Raw genomic sequence first — 22,210 nt, 5'->3', positions numbered from 1 at the left:
CTTAAAGGGAAACTGAACGCCAAAAATAAATATGGCTTATCCGAAGGAGAATTGGGCACTGATTCCGATGAGCTATGTCGCGAGCCGATCAGAGAAGAGGAACTGTGTCAAATTTCATAAATAACACCTCCCATATTTGGAAATTGGCCTTGATGACGTGCGTACTGCTTAGCTGTCACCATGCTGTGCATGTTCAGCAGTGTAATTGAATGGAAGAAAACAATTACTTTGGTGTTTTGCAGCTCTGTTTCGTTCCCTGACGGTAACCAAATCTAGATGTAGGAATCTGTTGAGCAGGAGAGTGACACATGTCTTCCCGAAGGCTGTCCAGGCTGCAGTGGTGATGAAGAAGACACGATCATCACCCCGAGATCGATCGTAGCGAATTGGAAAACTCATGGTGAATTTGCTTCCACTCCAAGGCAATATCGAGGTATGAAGGGTGCTTGTACTGCCTTCCAAAGTGAAGAGGAGATGAACATGGCTTTGCATAGCTGTTGTTCTATGCCAACTTACCTACTCTTGCTGGTACCGTAGTGGCATATTGCAAATTTCGTGGACGAACAACTCTAGTCACTAGTGGCTAGTGAGCAACACTAACAGGTGAGATTTTTCAATTCGACAAAAATTGTTTTTGTTTGAGAACTGACAGTGGCAGTCATTAGACTCAGTAGGTGTATCTCCGCTGCTTCTTTCCCTTCATCGGTAGGGTTGTGCTTGAAGTAAAAATAACTAGAAAATGTGGAACAAAAATCTGATCATGTAATTCGAATTTGAACTTCAAAGTATGTGTACATCAAATCACAAAAATGACTGTCAAGGTGCTGTGCATTGAAAAAAACTGGGAGCTGGCAGCAATGGAAAGGGTAGAAACGAAACCAGTAATGCAGAGTATTCATAAGGTAGAGGGAGATGAAAACGGGAGAGGAGTAGTGAGCAGTTCAGTTTGAAGTAGTGTCAATAGACAGCATCGTGTTGCATACGTTGTGAATATTGTGTCAATCTAATAATTGTCACGAAATTGATATCCAAAATTATTATCCCCTGAGTAGTATTATGGTGTTCTCCTGTGTTTACATGCAGAGCCTTGACGTTGCTGGACGAGCGACAATATAAATTACATAAACATGTAGCTCGTGATGTGGGATGACTGCCGTATCGCATTGCCAACGCAAACCCATCCTGTGTCAGTGCAGCCATCCAGCAACTTGAACTCCCCGGACCAGATGCCGCTGCAGCTGAACACCATGCCGATGGAAAGCCAGGAGTTGATAGCGAAGCATTCTGGTCTGCACAGTACAAGGCAAAGAACAATTATGAATTATAATGCATTGTAATCCTTCCCACACTTCTTTGTAAAAAACAAACAAACAGTGCCATTATCACAACACTTGATCAAGCATCTTGATGGAGGTATTTTCCATTGTGCTGGCTCAGCATCTGCACCAGGAAGACCATGTACACTTACACGTATCTTGTGTGTGTGTGTTCGTGCGTGTGTGTTTGTGTATCTGTATGTGCACCTATCGATTGGAAATCGCTGCACATACCACTGCACCATATGGGACACGGGTTCGATTCCCGACGATTATGGTCACACACGTCTTTCTTCTCTTTCTCAGACTCTTCCTGACTTTTCTTTCATTCTCCTGGGTGGTTACCAACAGCCAGTGCATGCCGGAGTATGTGGTGTGATGTGTGTGCGGGAAAAAAGAAAAAAATGAAAATGAAAAGACCAAAAATAGGGATTCACTGGCCAGAAAAACCACTTCAAATAGCTGTATGGTGTAGACCAGGCTGAATAGTGACGGTCAATTCTTCAGCCTTGCAAGCTGTTGAATGGTGCAAGCTGTTGAATGGTGCAATCCCGGCACAAGTTGCTGTGGCTTCTGCCGTAGCATTGCTATCATCGCCTCCGGCGATGGGCGTCAAAGGTCAAAGGTATGTGCACACGTGTGTGTGTGGGGGGGGGGGGGACGCACATGTGTATGGGTAGGAATGTGTGTGTGTGGGGGGGGGGGGGGGGGTACACGCACATGTGTATGGATGTGCGCGCTGCATGCGTGTGTCTGTGGGATGGGGTGGGGCTGCACGCACATGTGTACATGTGTGTGCGCAATACAGCATGTGTGTATGTGTTCGTTGAACACAGGGTGTACTCCTGATTACATAAACTTCGTGATCATTGTGATTTCATGTGCTTTGAAGTTGAAATTCGCAATACATGTACTGATGCTTGATTAGATTTATGTTCCACATGTTCTATTTATTTTATTTTACTTCAAGCACTTGTACTATTCAAGCACAACCCTACCGATGAAGGGAAAGAAGCAGCGGAGATACACCTACTGAGTCTAATGACTGCCACTGTCAGTTCTCAAACAAAAACAATTTTTGTCGAATTGAAAAATCTCACCTGTTAGTGTTGCTCACTAGCCACTAGTGACTAGAGTTGTTCGTCCACGAAATTTGCAATATGCCACTACGGTACCAGCAAGAGTAGGTAAGTTGGCATAGAACAACAGCTATGCAAAGCCATGTTCATCTCCTCTTCACTTTGGAAGGCAGTACAAGCACCCTTCATACCTCGATATTGCCTTGGAGTGGAAGCAAATTCACCATGAGTTTTCCAATTCGCTACGATCGATCTCGGGGTGATGATCGTGTCTTCTTCATCACCACTGCAGCCTGGACAGCCTTCGGGAAGACATGTGTCACTCTCCTGCTCAACAGATTCCTACATCTAGATTTGGTTACCGTCAGGGAACGAAACAGAGCTGCAAAACACCAAAGTAATTGTTTTCTTCCATTCAATTACACCGCTGAACATGCACAGCATGGTGACAGCTAAGCAGTACGCACGTCATCAAGGCCAATTTCCAAATATGGGAGGTGTTATTTATGAAATTTGACACAGTTCCTCTTCTCTGATCGGCTCGAGACATAGCTCATCGGAATCAGTGCCCAATTCTCCTTCGGATAAGCCATACTTATTTTTGGCGTTCAGTTTCCCTTTAAATAGAAGGTACGCCGAGCATGGTATGGCAGAAGATGGCGGGATAAGCGGTACGCACCAAGTTTCCTGTTGACAGAGCCGACAAGGTTGTCTATTTGTGGGCCAAAAGTCAAGTTTTCGTCAAGTACAATAATACCCAAGTAGCGAGCAGACTGCGTGCGGGGAACATGGACACACGCAGTTTCTGTTATCCTCCCCTGACTCCTGAGTCTCCCCTCTCTCGAGTGACCTGAGTGACTGAGTCCGACTCAGTTAGAGATTCATAGTCATACATACCCTTACATGCACCACTACAGTAGCACATTTATCAGATTCTCCTTTCTTCCTGTTGTTTAATTAATTACTGGTCGGCGTGTATTTACCGCCATATTGCCAGGTGCGTGTTTACCACCATACTTATCATATGAATAAAGTTTCAGGAAGGCTATTGTTCGAGTAGCACTACATAGTACATTGTACGTGCGTGAGCGTTACTAGTCACTTATACTACTCCTCCGCACTCAAGAAGGGGACGGATCCAAAGTGGGCTTGAGCATTGAGGATTGTTCCACAACCCGGAAAACACTGTGACGTCCACTCCATCCACACTGGACCACAGTGCGTGGGAGTGAACGGACATGCATGTCGTACGTGTACATGTACATGTATCCGGGACGTTGACCGACAAAGACTAGTACCGGTAGTCAAAAGATGAAGCTTCGAAGAAAAATGCTGCCCTCACAGGTCCTGCTCGTGTTTTATCTGTAAAACGTGGGCGGCCACGTCAATGGCGGGTTGGGATTGTGAGCCAGGATATTTACGGCTACACACAGAAAGAAAGTCTACATCATGCATACCTGCTCTAGTAATGGTTCATGAATCCGCCCAGTCCACATTCCTTCTCCGTTTCTCTCCGTTTTTCTTTCCTTTCAGTTGCATCTTCCTCTCTGCTCTGTTTTATTTTCTCTTTTCGTTCGTCCCTCTTGATATTTGTACTTTGTACTGTTGAGGCAACGAACTGAAATAATAAAAACCAAAACCAAACCAAACCAAAACCTGTAACTGTCTACTTGAACCAAGAATATCCAATGCTGTAGTCAAGAATACGTGTACATAAGTACATGTAAGCTTCCAGGAAGCTCCTGATTTTCCATGGTTATTTTATTTACATGTATAACCAGTTACCTGATCAGAATCTCCCTCAGGGAAAATAACCAACAACTCTGCAGGTACATGTATCCGAGTGCCAGTACAGGCAGTAGTGCAGCATAAATAGAAAAATAAGCCCCATATACAACTCTATCACCTTTTCGCTCTTTGATGTAATAGTTACTAGTACAGTGGTCCCTCTATAATCCGGCACCATTTGTGCCACGAAAATCTGCTGGATTAGGGAGGGTGCTGGATTAACAAATCTGATCTACTGCTGCAATGTGCATGAAGAGGACATTTGGCTACTGAAAATTGTGCCGGTTTATCGAGGGTGCTGGATTATAAAGTGCCGGATTAGAGAGGGACGACTGTACTTGTTCCAGTACTCGTCCTATGAACCGAGCACACCTAAACAGAGATCTAGATACAGTACTAGTAGAGCTTTACACCCTGTACTTACAAGTACAGTACAAGAAGTTGGTACAGTGTACATGTACATGTACAGGTTTTGTAGCCAATTATGGAATGTACTGCATTGCTTGTACATGTATGTCACGATCAAAATTGTATTTGCATGACTCTTACCCTTACCCGGCGAGGGCCACGAGCCGGCACAAGGCCCTTTCTTATAACCTACAACTTACAAGTACATGTACTTGTAAATCCTGCTATTGAGTATGCATTACATTTACAGAATTGTGTTCTAATTGGCCATTAGAACCCCCTCCCACCATGAAGTAGTACGAGTTGTGTCTATCCGTTTTCATTACTCCGCTTTTTAATTTCCTTGGCAGTCTGAACGTTACTTATCTGGGGTTACAATAGTCACTTGTTGCTCTAGCGTCTACTGATGCACATGTAGATCTACATACCGGTATATGTGTTATCAGGTGTTTTATCATCTGTTGTCGGTTGATAGCTAGAAGTCTGATGACTGGAAGAAAATGCTGAATGCTCGCTGCTGGGCTGACAACTACATGTATACCCTAGTGGTAGAGCATCGCTAGCGACGGTCTCTGGTTCCAGTCCTGCATGGACCCGGCCTGGTGGTGATGGCATGGCAGTCAATTTTTTCTTCAGACTTTTCTCGTCAAGTTCAACTCTCTCAAACTTGTGTGTACGTGTGTGCGATAGTTTTTATTATCTGTTTCTACTTGGATTGCGTATTTGCGGGTATTGACATGACAGTGTGATTATTTCGAAGTCAAGTGAAGATTGACATTTTATTAGTTCGCAATTTTGAGTCACCTTTGCAAGAGCAGGGTCATAATCATTATGGACATGTCCCCCCCCCCCCCCCCCCCCGTATGACGTTGAATATCTTCCTCTTTGTTTGGGGCCAGATGCACAAACACGCATACACCTGTGCCTACTCCACACTGCCATTGTGGACGCGCGTGTGTTGAGTCGTAACGACGTGCAACAGGTGTGCAGAGCACATCTCCAAAGAAGATGCCCTGGTCCGATTGCATGCATGCACACACACACACACACACACACACACACACACACACACACACACACACACACACATGCATACATACACTCTTACTCACACACATGCACACATACACACACACACACCTTTGGACCTTTGGAAAGCCCATCGCCAAAGGCGATGATAGCTATTAGGCGACACACACACACACACACACACACACACACATGCATGCATACATACACTCTTACTCACACACATGCACACACACACACACCTCAGACCTCAGACACACATACACATGCATACATACACTCTTACCAAGAGTACATAACCCCCGGGGTTATGTACTCTTGCTCTTACTCACACACATGCACACATACACACACGGCTACAAATACCAGCGGGTGACCCCGAAGTTCATTCGTACCAATCATTCATTGTCCATATCATATGCAGAGAAAGCTGCTCCAGAGAACTAAAGTACGGTACATGCACAGGACACACACACAGGCACCTGACACTACTCTACATGACTAGACCTAAGCATTAATATGGAGTCTTGCTAAACCAAACCAAGACTAGGGCTGAGCGGCTAATTTGACTAGCACCATTGTAAATCCAGGGAGGTAAGAAACGTGGAATCGTTGCTCGAAGCAGATAACAACGGATAGACTATCATGAGTGATCGTAAGAATTTTTCGGGAACTCGATAAATCTTGAGAACCCGCCATCAAGGGTCTAATAATATGAGCATATGACATAGTTAGGATGGGTAATGGCCAATGGCGTCCTAGTAAATCGTGAAAACATAAGAAATTTAGCTTGGGCTCAGATCAGAACACAGTGGGTGGTTGTAAACACTAATTAAAAAAAAACCTGGATGTGAATGGGTAAGAGTTTGGGATAAGGATCAGACATTGCTGGAGAGGATGGTGCGGCATCGTGGCGCAGCAGATGTAGGGCGAGAGAAGGAATACTGCTACTACCAGTACTCAACACTGTAACGTTACTCGGTGCTCGGTCGCACACACACACACACACACAATAACTAAGCCGGGAATGCAAGTGACGGCGGACTGTGGCACTGCACGTGTCCAGTTGATATAGCGACGAGATCAGCTCCACAGGTACGGCAGGATAAGACAGATCAGGAGGATTTGAGGCACACATGTCAGACAGGTCACTTTGACACACACACGCACACAAATAATAATATAGTAGAAGAATTCAAGCTGTATAATAAATACTTTGAAGAAAGCATACAACGCCAACACACTGCTGTGGGCATTGATCTGTCCCAATTCAACGAAGCGAACAAGCTGAAAATAGAGTCCGTATTAATAAGCTCTGAACACGGCCGGAAGGGCACAAGACATTGGGCCTACTTACACGGGAACAATTGCAAAATTCTTGCCATCGTTCGAGTCCCAGTACTCTCCCAACGGCGTTTTAAAACAGACAGCAAACTCCAGGCGCGGCGGCACCTTGCCAGAGGCGGACGTGGACGGCGAGGGCAAGACGTAAGTGAACGAGAATCGATCGGAGGAGCCATCTTGGGACGTGGATCCAGTCACGTACGATGCAGTAAGATTGCATGATGTAGCCCAGTTGTCAATAGTGTAGCGAAGCGACACTTCTTTTTCAAAGCTGATGTTCGACACGACGATCGAACCGAAGACGCTGAAATCTTGCAAGCTGACGTATTCCAGGCAGACTTGTTGACGAGCCAGGCGATCACGCAACGCCGATGCGGGAAGTGCACCGCCTTCCAGTCGAAGATTCGCCGTCGACGCTGTCAGCGGACTTGTGTCCGTATGAGCTGCCGCTTCAGCATCAGATTTGTCTGCCTTGCCGTGTGATAGCTTACTCATCCTACCTGCCTTGCCGGCACGGCGCAGTTTCATTGTTGACGGCAGATCCCAGCTATTGGCTCGGCCACACGGATTGCAAGAACTTCTGGCTGAGCTCAGGGAAAGCTCCAAGTTGTCCTCCCATGACCATGCATCTTCCATAGCACTCCTGGTGCTGGACCACGATTTACCGCCAGCACCTCCAAGTTTCCCTTCCAGCATGCCATCACGAAACTCCTCGACACTCTCAAACTGACGATAGTGCAGCACGGAAACGAGCGGCAATCCGTATGAATCGGCGAAGCGCAGCGATTTCTTCCCTGGCGAACAGGACCGGAGGGCAGAGCGTACCTGCTCCAAATGACGGAGTGAGTTGAGAGGCCACGACTTGGCATGAAGGCCCAAACCTCTCCTTGACTCGTCCCAAGAAGACGTATCGTCTACGCCTGAATCGCAATCGGAGGTCTCTGCCACAGTCGAAGTACAACCTACCAGTGACGAATGTTCATGCCTCAAATCGGACATCGAGTCTGACGGCGTTTCATCGCATGAACCTCTGATGGTTGGAGACATTTTTGAATATCCGAAAGCTTCGAGACAAACTAATAACTATTTATGTCGGACAAGGACAAGCCAAAGCCCAAACAGCTCCTGACCCAGCAGCCTCAGAATAAGCACAGAGGCTATACTGGACTAATGCTAATATTGTCGCGAGACCAGCCGTTTCCATTGTGAAGGATAAAACAAGCGACGAATCGTTTTGACTTTCTCGATGTTGTTCTTTTCATCAGTCATCACAAGCATTCACAACCCTCATGCACACACACGTACACAACTTTGCAACACGCATTCATCATCCGTCCTTCTCGCTTCCTTGATTTTCGTGACCAGCACGACTGTCACCCCTTGTCCGCGTGCCCGATTGCTATGGGGAAGGTCAAACCCGCGGCCCGTCACGCGTGTTTTTGATTCACAACGGAAATCTTCACGAGCTTCGGGCATGTTCCAGCAGTCGTTCGATCGCGTGCGCACGCGAGCGCTTGTGTACGTACGTACGTGTGCACGAGCATGTACGCAGCGCTCGTCATCGTCGATCGTAGCTGCTACAAAATCAAAGCCACCGCAGTTTTCTACTTTGGGCTTTTGTGACATTTGTCGCTGCTTTCAGCAGAAATGAAAAGCCCTTCTACTTGTACGAGTTGTCCTGGCCCACCACTGCACTAACGACTACGTAGTGTGTAACTACTTGCCCCGCACAGATCAGGGGCACTGACTGTAACTACACGCGTACCACAACAAATGTGGTGGTAGGGGGCGCTCGTGCCAAGACTTCGTTAGTTAGTTGTGCTCATACTAGTATACTGCTAGTGCTGGCCAGGGCCGTGGCCTACATGCCTATTGGCGATTGCATATTATTATTATTATTATTTATTAAATTTTTAATAGGGCATTCCCACAGGCCTAAGGCCTTCTTACGGGGTACCCTAATTGCTCTAGCTGGGGCATGGTCGATGACGGTTCGGCTTCTGTATTCAGCAAAAAGACAGCATCATGGCATGACCTGACCTAGCGCCTGCAGGAACACTAACACTAACAGTGCTAACACGTCGTTACAAAATACAATGATTGAACATGTCACCTACCTCCTGCGCGTGCGTGCAGCTGACTGGCATGCATCATTGCGTGGTAGAACAAGAACTGCATGCATGCAGTGCACATGGTGCAGAACGCCAGAAGAAGACTTAGAAAGCTTGCAAACCTGATGAGGGCTATATGCCGAAACGTTGTTTTAACTACGAAAATGTGTTCGAACGTTGCAGTGTAAATAGAAGGGAGCGAGTCCGCTCCATCTGTAATTCTAGAAAGCTTCTGAAGCACGAATGATCGACGTGCATGACCATGATGACTGCATGCCATGAGCATGAGCAAGGCCAATTAAGCTGCATGCTGCAAGGCAAGACTGGACATGACACTCCGCCATCGATCCATGCGCTAGCCTATCGATGATGTACATGACATGGCCGGCACGCATGGCACAGTGACAGAGGCGTGCGGTCATGTCACTTGCAGTCACCATGGTCACGGTACTTAGTACTAGTTCTTTCGGTTTCACTCTTCTTTCTTGACGCTGGACACTGTGGTTGACTGGAGTGTTGACACTGAGCAATGGCCGATACCCGCGCTCTCCTTCCCACCAACCCATGCTGCAAGGACCAGTGGGTTTGGTTTCTACATGATTGTATTTTAGAAGAATTGCGGATCAAAGCTGGACTGTGTACGTGTAGCGTTAGGTGTGAGCCGATCGAGGGCCTTGGTCAGTTGCCATTGTTGAGTTGGTGTTCAGTGAAGACTTGCTCGCACTGGACGTAATACTATCATTAGCAAGAGTACATATCCCCGATTATGTACTCTTGCTAGTAGTAGTAGTAGTAGTAGTAGTAGTAGTAGTAGTAGTAGTAGTAGTAGTAGTAGTAGTAGTACAGAATAATCTATTTCGTGGGTAGCGCTGGCCTGGGCATACATGTAGGTGCCAAATTGAAGCTGCAGAATGTTATGAATTATCAGCACTATGCTGTACAGTACACAAGCCTCTTCAAGCCTCGAGGCCTCTTGTACGGGCAAAGCAAATTTGCTTACATAATAATTATGACAGAAATGCTATGCTGTACATGTACATGTACATGTATGTAATACAGCTTTAGAACGTTATTGCAGACTGCCAGTCATGTACTTGGAACCGAGATCTAGAAAAATATTACCGCCGAAGTCGCAACACTACTACTAGTATACTGTTTATGTTACGACTTCGGCGGTAATGATTATAGAAGTCTGCAAATGACTACCTGTATCAGTGTACATGTACACATGTATGTCAGTCATAACAGTCGGCGTGCAGGAAGCGTAAACTCCTACGCAGCAACGTTACATGTAAGCCAGCCCCCTTCCTCTTACATGTACATTGTATTGAACCAATCGTGACTACGGTTGTTCCATAGACAAACATGTACATGTACATGTATAAACAGTTATGATAATGCTAAGCCGATGCTAGTAATGTGACTACGGGCAATGCAATCTCAGAAATCTGGTACGCTACTCCAGTGTTGGCATGATAAGCGCAACGCGAAAGCTGCACTAATGCCATGATGGCAGATTTATCGACTATCTGTCGTCATGGTCGTGGACAATAAGAATGATAATTACGTCGTTTCTATTCTCTTATCTGACCATGCACTTGATGACAGCCTTTGGCTCTGGCCATTTGACAGGGCAGCTGGAGACCTTAGGCTAGTGTGTCCAAGCACTGCGGCTATTCGACTCCGCTTGCACACTACTGCACATGTAGTCCATGGTAGTCTGTAGTCACCTCGTGCTCTGCTGACTGAGTGAAACCGGGATCTAACATACCGAACAATGACGTACGGCGCCGGACGTGCGTGACAAGAAGCAACAGCAGTGCCCATAAACCATGATAATCGCCATATCACCAGATCACACTGAACTACAATAACAAAGGATGGCACATCTGGACCAGACTGGTATACCTGTACAGTATCTACTACAAAATGTACAAGACAAAATTAATTCCAATGCCAGATGCATGCAGATGCACATCCCTATTTCGCTATGCATTACTTTCATTCTTAGGGTACCCCGTAAGAAGACCTGGAGTCTGTGGGACTACCCTATTAAAATATGAATACCGGTAAATAATAATGCACGCTGCAGCCTGACGAGCTAGAACCAGTAGAGGTTAGCACGGTACAGGAATCGTCTTTATGCTGCATAGTAACAGTCATTGGTTTGGGCATTCACTGACTGCCTGTAGTCAGTAGTTTCCCCAAAATTAAAGGCTCAACTCGGGAAGTCGTCATGATACCTGACGGCTCTCTAATCTGCTGCACACTTTGGTTTACTAGAAACTCGATCTTTATCACACTCAAAGTGAAGGGCAAGTTTTTCGCCACCCGCCGCAACTGACAACATCCAAGGGCACAACATTATTCTCAACATGGATTATTTCGAGGAGCTGACCGCCAAAAATACCACAAAATAATGAGCGAATGTGCATGCTTTAGATACATTGTACGACTGTCACTATGTTACATGACTGTATTAAATGCTTGTCCAAATCACCTGGAGTGGCACTGCACCCCAAGAGGCACAGGTAATTGGCATGAGACTGAAGCCCAGCACTCCCAAGCAGGATAATGTCAGTTTGTCACTGGATTCCTACTTCTACATGTACTTGGAAATGCAGGTCTAGAACAGAAACGGATTTGATTGCCCAAGGCTTCCTTCCAGAAAAGATATAATTGTTGCCACGAACCAAGGAAACAAGGAGTGGATAAAACACCTTACAAAAACGGGAAGGACAAGACACTGCAGCAGTTTGAATGGAGAGAGGGGGAGAAAGAGAGAGAGAGAGATGGAGAGAGAGAGATGGAGAGAGAGAGAGAGATGGAGAGAGAGAGAGAGATGGAGAGAGAGAGAGAGATGGAGAGAGAGAGAGAGAGAGAGAGAGAGAGGGGGAGAGAGAGAGAGAGAGAGAGAGAGAGAGAGAGAGAGAGAGAGATGGAGAGAGAGAGAGAGAGAGAGAGAGAGAGGAGGAGAGAGGGAGAGAGAAAGAGAGAAGCAAAGATGAGCAGCGAAGGAGGCGGTATACATTGATGTGGAACAACATTGGGCAGCAGTAGCCCAACGCTAAAGGAGACAAACTTGAATCAAAGTTTCGGGGGAAATGACCAAGTGAAGATACGGACCAGTGATGCAATCGGTCGTAAAACAAAAGAGGACAACACACAACGAACAAGTAGTTGAGAATAGTAAAACTTAATAGGAACAGCTACGAAATGTTGAAGCACCGGGAGGAAGGCGTTTTCGGGAAAAATTGAGGAATGAAAACAAACTGACTATCATGCTGAAAATTTTGTAGGTGCACGTGAGAAGCTCGCTCAGTGAGCGGCTCCCAAACTTGTACACATGTCTTGGAGTACCCCACGATTTAGGAGAATGTTCCAGCCTTTGCCATTCTAGAATAGCAAGCGGGCAAAGGTTCGGAAGCCAGTTCAAAAAATATACTTAAAACAAGTCATCAGCTCTCCAGTGCACGTGAATATGCTTGGTCCAAACGAGACTGATGCGAATGATTGTGTCAGAAGTCTTGCAGATCGGACACAGGCTGGGGTTGCTTGGACCACTTACCGCACTGCTGCCAGGCAGTACATCAGAACATTGTACACACAACCCAGTACCAGACAGACAAACACACAAAACACACACACGGTCAGGCTACTTAGGCCGCTACGGCACTTGTCAATGGCTCGCTGCAGTTGCTGCTTTGCCGTCACTGTTGCTGAACCTTACACCCGGTTCATCTGACGGAAAGAGTGCAATGGCGGCAACTAGGAACATAGCACCCGGCAACATCGTCGGTCAAACGGTGATATGAGATGTGGCTACGCGCCTGGGAAAACACGCCCAGTGGTGTTAGTGGCTACGGCGGCAACACATACATCAATATTTCTAGACCCAACATAGAGGGCCAGGTCTAGCCCATCGACGCCCGCAGCTGAACCGGGCGAGGGTAGCTCCAACGCGGCAAGCAGGCACCAACACAGCAAGACAGTATTGCCATCACTACTAGCAGTGGATTGCCACCGCCAGATTCTGCTGTTGCTACTGCCGCTGCGGTTGCATCAACGAATGCATTCCAGAATTAGGTAGTGCAGCAATGCGCCGTGGCAGGGCTAGTGGCCGGCACCTTTCCGTGGTCCCTGAAGCAGCACAGGCCAGGAACACACACACGCACACACACACATCAAGTTTCCCGGCAGCAGTTCATGAGTGAAAGCACATTATCTCAATACAGGTCGTCCCTCGTTAATACATAATATCTGGGACTTGACAAATGTTATGTATTAACGGGGTTTATGTACTAAACGAAAGTGTACATAACTTGCTTGTATACCAGAATTTTGCACTTTTTTCAACTTTTCTGAGTGTTTCTTGCTGCCATGACTAGGGAGCGAGATATTCTTGATTCCCTCGATATAACATAAAAATTATGTTATAACGGTCACAGTCAGCGAAGATTCTACAGTTTACATGATACATGCCCAGCCGTGCCTGTACAGTCACTCGAAAAAAACAGGGCTTTGTTGGTTTGTGATGTGCGCTCTGATTTCTGAGATAATTGCGTCCACAAGTAGAAACTAGAACACGACGTGCCTCCACTGGAAGGCCAAAAGACCAACAAATTATGTACTATTGAGGTAGGTGGCATGCGGGTACGGAGAAATGTTATGTACTAACGAATTATGTACTAACCGACAAAACTTGTATGGAAGTGACCACGTTTCGTCCGGGACTTGAGATTTCTTATGTACTAACGGGGTTTATGTACTAACCGGACTCGTATTAACGGGGGACGACCTGTATTACATAGCCCCCCCCCCCCCGATTGGCGACTTGCTAAGTTCATCACTCGAATCAATCCATTCAGCTAGTCCACAACAATGGCAGCCACAACATACGCGATCTTCAAGGCTCAGTCACAGCTCTGATGGCTAAACATTAGGAGGTACCGTGGATTGGCCTGTGCTGGTTTTTGGTGCGTTTTGGTTTTTACTTGCCCAATATCCCAGAAAGAAAGGATCTCATGATCAAACTTTCATACAGCCAGGCCGCACAAAGTATAAGCACTTGAAGTACACGCGTTGCTTGTTTTTCGAATCACGCAGTGTCACACCATACATGTACATACACGAAAGTCTCCCTCACCCATGCACTTCTCTCACCTGGGCAGTCTCCCTATTCCGCCAAGTGCGTGCATTTTTTTACAATTACAATTACTCTTCCCTCCTCTACTTCTTGCAATTACAATTACATGTAAACTCTGTAGTCTTTGTGCAGTGACGGCCACCATGATGTGCACCACAATGTGCCCTACGCACAGTGTTGTGAGCCACGAGCACAATTCCCTGCCAATGTACCCCGGGGGACAAGAGAGGGGTGAGCGTGTCCGTGAAAGAGAAAGCAAAATTGCCAGCCAACCGCTCAGAACCTACTCTAAACCAGACAGCAGGTGTTGGCTAGTGCGGCCATTTGCCCTGGACTTACAGAAGTGCCCCGGGAAGCTGCCTGCTTATTACCCTCCTCCTGGCGCTTTTCATAGTGGCCAAAGTCATCAAATATCGAAGTGGCGTGCCGGTAGGAATGGACGATCTTCATCACCTGGCGAGCCTTGTCAGGAGGGATCTAACGCCACACAAAGGCGGGCACAAGGCAAAAAACAACACTGGGTTTAGAAAATGGTAGCGATCATGATAGGAACAAGCACCTGCTGTAACCAAGTGCTAAATCTGTCGTTGAAATAGAAAACGTTGTACAGAAATTGATATCTTTGGTACACGCAAATGGGTCAATTTTATGAAATCGTTATATTTGCGGCTCGATAGAATAATGGCTATTACAGTGTACACAATGCACTGATAGCCAAGAGAAAAAAGTGCCAAATCTCCCGGCTTTGTCGATACTTTAGAAACATCTCCCCGTCTCCTGATCAGAATTAAACCTCCCTAATCAGCACGGAGTTTGCGGCACATATGCTAGCCATGCATGTACAGAGCACGGTGCACTTGTCAGTGCGACTGGCACTCTGGTCCCATGCACGGGACAACGTGCTCACACAGTATGCCCATTTTTACACCCACGTGCTCAGGGCAGTCCCACCTGGAGGCAGATCTCCCTACCACAGGCAAAAAAGCGGGCAGGTCTGAAGAGATACCGCCGCTATTCTCCATGGCACTAACAGAAGGAGAAATTGCCAAAATAAATAATCCCGTCGATTAACAATGTGTGCAGATGCAAGAGTCCAAGCCAGTGCAAGCTCGCCCTGCCTGTTTACCAGAAATGCAATCATTGCCTGCCAATGCACCAGTGACTGTCTTTCTCGTCTCGCCACGCAAATCGCTGCATTTTGCCCATGGGTGTGTGGCGCTGCCTCCTACGGCACATGATGCTGAGGAGTGCGCTCATCATTGTACCAAGAATGCTGGCACACATACTGGCAGAGAAATAAGGACGTCAGAAGACTCTACCTCCTTGCCACATTGCTCCTAGGAAAGAAGTTGTTTGTTCGGGTCTTGGTGTTGCACATTTTGTGTCCTTTTGTCTGCTTCTTTGTTCAGAATGATGCGAAGAGTAACCCAGGTTGTGTTTTTGGTCGACGAAATAATACCAAACACATGCATGCAAATACAATGCTCACACTCCCCACCGATTACACCACACACACGCGCGCGTGCACACACACACTAACCTCTTGTGTATCTCGGGAATTCGTCACCGGCTTATTTTCATTGTTCTCCAGGCGAATGTGCCTTAGCTGACCATTGGGGACGTCCTTAACGTAAATCCACTGCACTTCAAACTTGCCCTTCCATTTGTCCTGCGACCAAATTCCTAAAGACAAAGACAGAACACATAATCAAGTTTGTGTGGTTTGTCCAGAACACACATAATCGATGTCCACAATGTATCCTCTCTTCCACCAGAAACGTTTGGACAAAACACAAGGTAAGGCAGCACGATTCAAAGGAAAATGGGAGTCAGCTAGCGGAATACATACACTAGTAACTGCAAGCGCACAGCATACACGTACTAATGTATGTGTATGCTGCATGCAAGCGATCGCCCAGGATGCAAATTGCTGAACATTTTTTAAAACTTTATGTTCGAGCATGGGAGACAAGCTCAGTCGAAACATCTTGCTGAATCTGGGAAACACTGCCGAAACACACCTGCTAAATACTCCTATGAAAAACTCAGTTCTATAGGCCAGCGATGCTCTAACCACAAATCCATGATGTAGTCTCCATCCAAAAAAGATATAAAGGAAAATATCTGGTATAGATTTACCTGTTACAGCGGTGTAATCCACTTCAGAGCACATGCGCGCACATCCACAGAAGTGGCCGGAGCCATTGACGGAGAAGAAGAGATAGACCGGCTTGCCCTTCTGCTCCCTGTACGCTGTGTCTAGCCGCTTGTTTCCATGTTCCGTCGACGTCCAAACGGAGTATTTGATGGAGCGGTGGATATCGTCCTCACTGTAAGACTTGATCACGAAAAAGCGAGCATTCGACAGCTTGACGACGCTCGGATCTTTGGGATTGTACTCGTGAGCTGCCCGCAGCTTTTCCAAGCCCTCCTTGCCGCTCTCGACAAGGTCAATGCTGTCAAGTCCTACTGTGTCGGCGCTTGGCTTACCACGATGACGTGGTGCACGATTCGCTGGGTTTCCCGAGGCAGCAGCAGAACTACCCGCTGCAGGGGCGCTTGGTGATGATGGGTTGTTTGTGGGCCGCGGCCAGGCAGCGGACGGGCCGCCAAAGTGGTTACCTGACGGTGGAGCACTGCGCTGTGAACCTCCAGGTCCTGAAGACGCATGGGCCATGTGATGATGTTGCTGTTGCGGCGGCCCTTGCTGGCGCTGGTGCATTGAAGACGAGGATGGTGGCGGTGCGTGATGTGCTGCGTGGGTGGGAGTAGGTGATTGGCGCTTGGGAGCAGCACTCGCTACGGACGCCCACGACATAGGCTTCGCAGGTCCAGAGCTTGATGCCGGTGGTGGCTTTGTGGACTGTGCCGCTCTCGATGCAGTTGCAGGAGCACGCGGAGAAGAGCCAGCAGACGCGGAGGGAGCTGAGGATGGGCTGACCGTGCTCATTGTCGTCGCAACCGATGATAGGACAGTGGACGATGACGGGGCTTGTGCGGAATGCTGAAGACTTGGCTCCGCCACTCCAGCTGCCATCACAGAATGCATATTGACCATACCTGCACAGGACACAAACGTGAGAAAACACAACAGATCTCGAGCCACGACCAACACGCATGGAGCACACTCTCAAAAATTGACAGAGAGAAATCAGCAGCAGCTTCCAGCTACTGAGCACCACCATGACCCTGATTACAGGGCACGCAAAGGCGAAGCACATCAGAATGTTCCACCCACCAGGTATTGTCCCAGCGCTTGATGAGGCGTCTGTTACGGGAAGGCCTGAGGGCTGTGTTCCGAGCGCACCGGCGCCCAGGCTTGCAAACGTGTGTTCCAAATCACTCATGCCGTCAACACCAGCCGTTGACGAGAAGCCCTGGCCCATGAACGGCGTTGTCAGCGGCATAGTGCCAGCGACGTCCACAGGTGGAAGGCCCTCCGTGCCCGTCGCTTGCCCATCGAGACCGCTAGCAAACGGTGCTTGTGTGTAGGACGATACGTCTGTAGGGTTATACAAAGGCGGTATGGCTTGATCCTGCCAGGCGTAATTCGGCGTGGCCGATGTTTCACCAGCCGGAGGGATGTAATAGGAGGGGATATGGCTATACGAGGACATGTTCATCACAGGGTCATTGGTCATGTACTGTTGCTGATCCCCGGTCAAGCTGGTTAGAGCCGCTGGGTTCTGCAGAAAAGTATGATCCAACGATGGCACCTACAGAACACACACGCACGCGCACACACACACACACACACACACACACACACACACACACACCAAGCACACAGCAGCAGCAGCACCGAGAAAAAACAAACAGAGCCACCTGAGTCGCAGGCACATCGGTTTACATGTATATGCCAAGAAAGACTACTGCTAAATGCACATCCTTCATAAACTTAATTATTAGGCACACGTCCCGTAGGATCATTGACGAGCGCTTAGTGTGGACTATTTGCCCTTGCCCCCCCCCCCCCCGCCTTCTTTCAAAGACAACCATTACGGCAACTTAGATCTTGGTCCTATGGCGCACAAGTGTGGCACAATGCCTCCATTACGCCATGCAGTTACAACTGCGTACTGTACACAGTTGCATGCCTCAGCAGCAATCCCTAGAACTGTTTTTTCAGGGCATCAGTCTTGAGCGACCATTTGGCTCACTGACGCTATCATGCGTATCCAGAGATCAAAAGTGCATGAACATCGCAGCTACGGTAGTCGAAGCAGAATAACGGACAGTATATCTAGGCATCCTGAACTTTTAGCGCTAACACCATATCTGCATGAAAAGCATACTCTTGACCACAACGAGAGAGCTTGGACGCTCAGGGCCCTGCGCTATGCTTTGTTGCCTAGCTCATCATGCATGTTGTTAGAACTGATGGAAATGTTTTTCCTTTGATTAGCTACATCATTGTATTGCAAAAACGTTTCAATGAGTTACTGAAGTAACGTCTTCTGCAAAGCTATGGGACCGGCGCCGATCATGGGCGTTCTGGAGTCGACGGGATGTCTGTCCTGACGTTTCCTGGGACCGGCGCTGACTCTGCCGATCACGGGCGTTCTTCTTCTTCTTCTTCTTATTATTATTATACTGACGGCAACTAACATCCATTCTAATTGCATTTACTCGTCTCCCTACTTCGTATTTCTTTCCAGAAAATCTCCCCATACAGCAGGGAGTCGTTTACATAATAATCTACATGACTGTATATACGTTATAATTACTCAATCTGATACGTTATAATTATTATGCTATCAGCCTACATGCGATCCCACGGCTGGTCGACAGGCGGACCAGCCAGCCTGCTAGTGGGTTCTCGGCCTCGCACACAAATCCACACAAAATGTTACTGCACTGAATGCATTCCCCCGATACACTTCGCATATATACTCATTCTCTTGATGGTACCGTACTCTTGATGGTACGGGACAGGTAGGGGATAGCGCCAGGCATGTCGATGGCACAAACAAACAAACATATAGTAGCCAGCTGTCTTTGCTGGTACGGTACAGTACGGTACAGATACGGGATAGCGCCAGGCGTGACACAAACAAACAAACACCAAATTAAAGCTGTGTGGACCCTGGCTAGCGCCAGACGTTACTGAAGTAACGTCTTCTGCATAGCTACGGGAATAAAAAAATCCACTGTGGGCGAGTCCATGGCAGTTCTCAAGATAGGAGCTCCACAACGTTGGCTCTATAACATTACTCTAGGTTACAATGAACAGTATAGCAGCCAACCGGACTACCGTTGCCTGAAGCGCCCCTACCTGTGTATTGCCAGACGACCAGGAATCCAGGGAATAGGGCATGCTGCTGTTGTTGCTGTTGTAGTAGTAACTCATCATGTTTGGGTCCTGAGAAGCTGGCAACACGCCACCAGACAGCCCGCTCGGATTAGTCTAAGCACATTAGCATCGAAAAAGAAAACGAACACCACGCTAAGAAGCCAAGTACCAAAAAAACCCCACCCGTTCACCCAATAGACTGACCTACCCCATGCCTTAAAAGACGGTAATCAGAGCGCAACGTGGTGTCAACGTGGTGTCGTCATTAAAGAGGTTAGGCACTACGCAAAGTCGAACAACTTTACGCAAGGGGTCGTCGCAAAAGTCCTTTGCCGTCCCTGAGCGAACATCATAGGGGGTGTGAGCCAAAGTCAAAAGTTGACCGACACTGTACATATACATGCACTCAGCGTTTATTTCAGAGGAGGGGAGAGGGTCAGAGTACGAAATGAACGAAGTTCGTTTCAGGGACTACAAAAAACTTTCGTGACGACCCCTATTAAAGTGGGCGGGAAAACTGTGAATTTGTGAGTTTGTACTCCAAATACGGAAAGTTGTCTGCGTAGAGTACGTAGGCAGGGCTGTGATGACAAAGGTATTCCGTAAGTGGATTGGGGTATTCCCGGTCGTACACTGTCGTGTTCCGGGCAACGTGATTCGAAAAAAAGTCCGCATGGCAGAACAAGATACGCATGCAGTGTACCCAAGACTTTCTGTAAATTGACTGCGTTTTTACCAACGTAATTACTGTAAAACCGGAAAGTTTAATGATCAAAATGTTTAACGGTTTTGTAATTTTGGCACAACGTGCAGAAAGTTTAACGATGGCTCCCTGGCCACCCATCTGTATGCGATCTTTACACAGACATCTAGCGTTTACGTTTCTGCAAATAACGGGAAAAAATGGTCGTTAAAACTTTAGACTTTCCGCTTTTACAGCACGTTATGCGGAACCTCTCTAATGTATACTAGTAACATCGCATGTCATTGTGCAAAGTCCACTAACAGAACAGTACAAAAGCTGTGGGTGCAACTGCCCGTTTGCGAGTTTCTTTTCCATTTTTATAAAACTGCAATTGCCTGCTTCTGGGAGCAGTGTGACAAAGTGGGGCAGATGTAGGGTGTTACTGCTAGCATTGGTTGCGAAGTGTATGCGTGTGTGAAAGCACTTGGAGGTTACCCCAGGTGCGCATGATCGTAGCTTGCTATTCAGCAGCGGCGCCTAAAAGTGCCCTTGCAAGCGCAGCCATGCCCTCCTGTTGCAATTCACTAACGGGGGGGGGGGGGGGGGGGGGGGGGGCACCATTCCAAACACACACCATCTCCGTGCTAGGTGTATGTTGGTGGTATGGTCACTGAGTGAATGTAGCGCGGTAGTTTTGGGTTGCTAGACATGTTCTGCCTGCTGGGGCTCGTAATGAGAAAGTAGCAAACGGCCTGGCTATTGCCAGATATCCAGCTATACGAGGTGAGTGCGAATGAGCCACTGCGCACGACAGCCTGCATTCAGTTAATACGCAACAGTACCTACTGCACGATACACACACGCACGCGTGTGCACACACGGGGGTGCATTGCGACGTGTGTGGAGCCGTGAACAGTGAAAGTCGAGGCAACTGTCCAAACGCAACAAACCAGGCAAAGAGATGCGTGCGCACAAACGCCACGGCAAATCTGAATATTCCATCAGAACGCTCCGCTATTCTCCATTCGCTAGAGCTGCAGCTGCACTAACAAATCCATGTGTGTGTAGCTGCACTAACAAATCCATGTGTGTGTACACTTGCACAAACTCCATCCTCAAGCAACTGAGCCATGCATCTGAATCTTCACTTCTGGAGAGCTGCTCACACACACGCACAGCTATACGGATTCTGACATGCGAATAAGCAGCCACAACGTCCGGAAAACACTCCCAGGTACTGTATCCTGATACCGACTATTCGCTGCTGGCAGCAACCACACTAAGCTGCACTCATGGTAAAACAGGTTGGCACTGCGTTTCACCACAGTGACCTGCGCTCATTACCTGGTCAGTAAGACCCGGCCCATTCAGCATACTGCCATCCACGAGTCCTGTCTGGTAGTCCACAATAGAGGACGGTGGCAGGGTGGACTGTGCCTGGGCTGAAGAGATGGGAGCAGCTGAAAAAAAAAACAATTTACATTCATACAGACGTGTTATCGTAAAACATTTGGTAGCGCATCCACCAACTCGACTGAATACAAACCTTGCGCTGCTAGGTCCAGGGGAGACTAGGAGCCACACACGAAGCACACCAACAAGAGGAGGATGAGGGAAACAATGGAATGCAGAGAATGCAGAAATGTGTACAACATACAATAGTATTAGTAAGCACGCACGCGTACCAACCACAGAAAATACACCCGGATTAGTGGTGAAATTTCGTGGCGAAATAAAGCAGAACTCACCTCCTCAGCCATAGCTGGTGAGAATACTAGTTCCTTGGGACTCCAGCAAAAGAGGAAGGAGTCTCTCGCCCACAACAACGGGCAGAAGGGAAGTAAAAATAAAGATAAAACGAGGAAATGCAGTGTAGAGCTAGGTGCACCCCTGGCTTTCGAAGTGTGAAGCAAGCCGCACACTGCGCGCAGCCCGGCTGGACTGTCTGTGGTCCGTGTGGAGCTCGAACGGGTTGAGTGCACTTGAGTTTTGGAACGTTTTCTTTGCCAGA

The 22,210-nt window shown here is 47.6% G+C and overlaps 2 protein-coding genes and 1 long non-coding RNA gene across 3 annotated transcripts; 1 reads left to right on the top strand and 2 right to left on the bottom strand.

Annotated features, from left to right (window-relative positions):
• Positions 1 to 223: 223 nt before the first annotated feature.
• Positions 224 to 1,467, top strand: LOC135823463 (uncharacterized). The gene is made up of 2 exons (XR_010554713.1): positions 224 to 603; positions 1,084 to 1,467. It is a non-coding gene; the product is annotated as an uncharacterized LOC135823463 (long non-coding RNA).
• Positions 1,468 to 6,004: 4,537 nt separating this feature from the next.
• LOC135822688 (protein phosphatase 1 regulatory subunit 3C-like) lies at positions 6,005 to 8,295 on the bottom strand. Its single transcript, XM_065335505.1, has one exon. It carries the CDS (start codon positions 8,009 to 8,011, stop codon positions 6,974 to 6,976), a length of 1,038 nt encoding a protein of 345 aa, XP_065191577.1. The 5' UTR covers positions 8,012 to 8,295; the 3' UTR covers positions 6,005 to 6,973.
• A 3,144-nt stretch (positions 8,296 to 11,439) lies between these two features.
• On the bottom strand, positions 11,440 to 22,138 carry LOC135822687 (YTH domain-containing family protein 2-like). Its single transcript, XM_065335504.1, has 9 exons — positions 21,948 to 22,138; positions 21,746 to 21,770; positions 21,544 to 21,659; positions 19,497 to 19,628; positions 17,460 to 17,937; positions 16,361 to 17,281; positions 15,762 to 15,904; positions 14,561 to 14,698; positions 11,440 to 13,215 (listed from the first exon to the last, which is right to left on the bottom strand). Exons 1-9 carry the CDS (start codon positions 21,957 to 21,959, stop codon positions 13,189 to 13,191), a joined length of 1,992 nt encoding a protein of 663 aa, XP_065191576.1. The 5' UTR covers positions 21,960 to 22,138; the 3' UTR covers positions 11,440 to 13,188.
• Positions 22,139 to 22,210: the final 72 nt, after the last annotated feature.

This window comes from Sycon ciliatum, chromosome 8 (assembly GCF_964019385.1).
Source record: "Sycon ciliatum chromosome 8, ocSycCili1.1, whole genome shotgun sequence".
Classification (NCBI taxonomy): domain Eukaryota; kingdom Metazoa; phylum Porifera; class Calcarea; order Leucosolenida; family Sycettidae; genus Sycon; species Sycon ciliatum.
The sequence above is the reverse complement of the archived record's forward strand: the minus strand, read 5'-3'. Positions and strand labels throughout refer to the sequence as shown.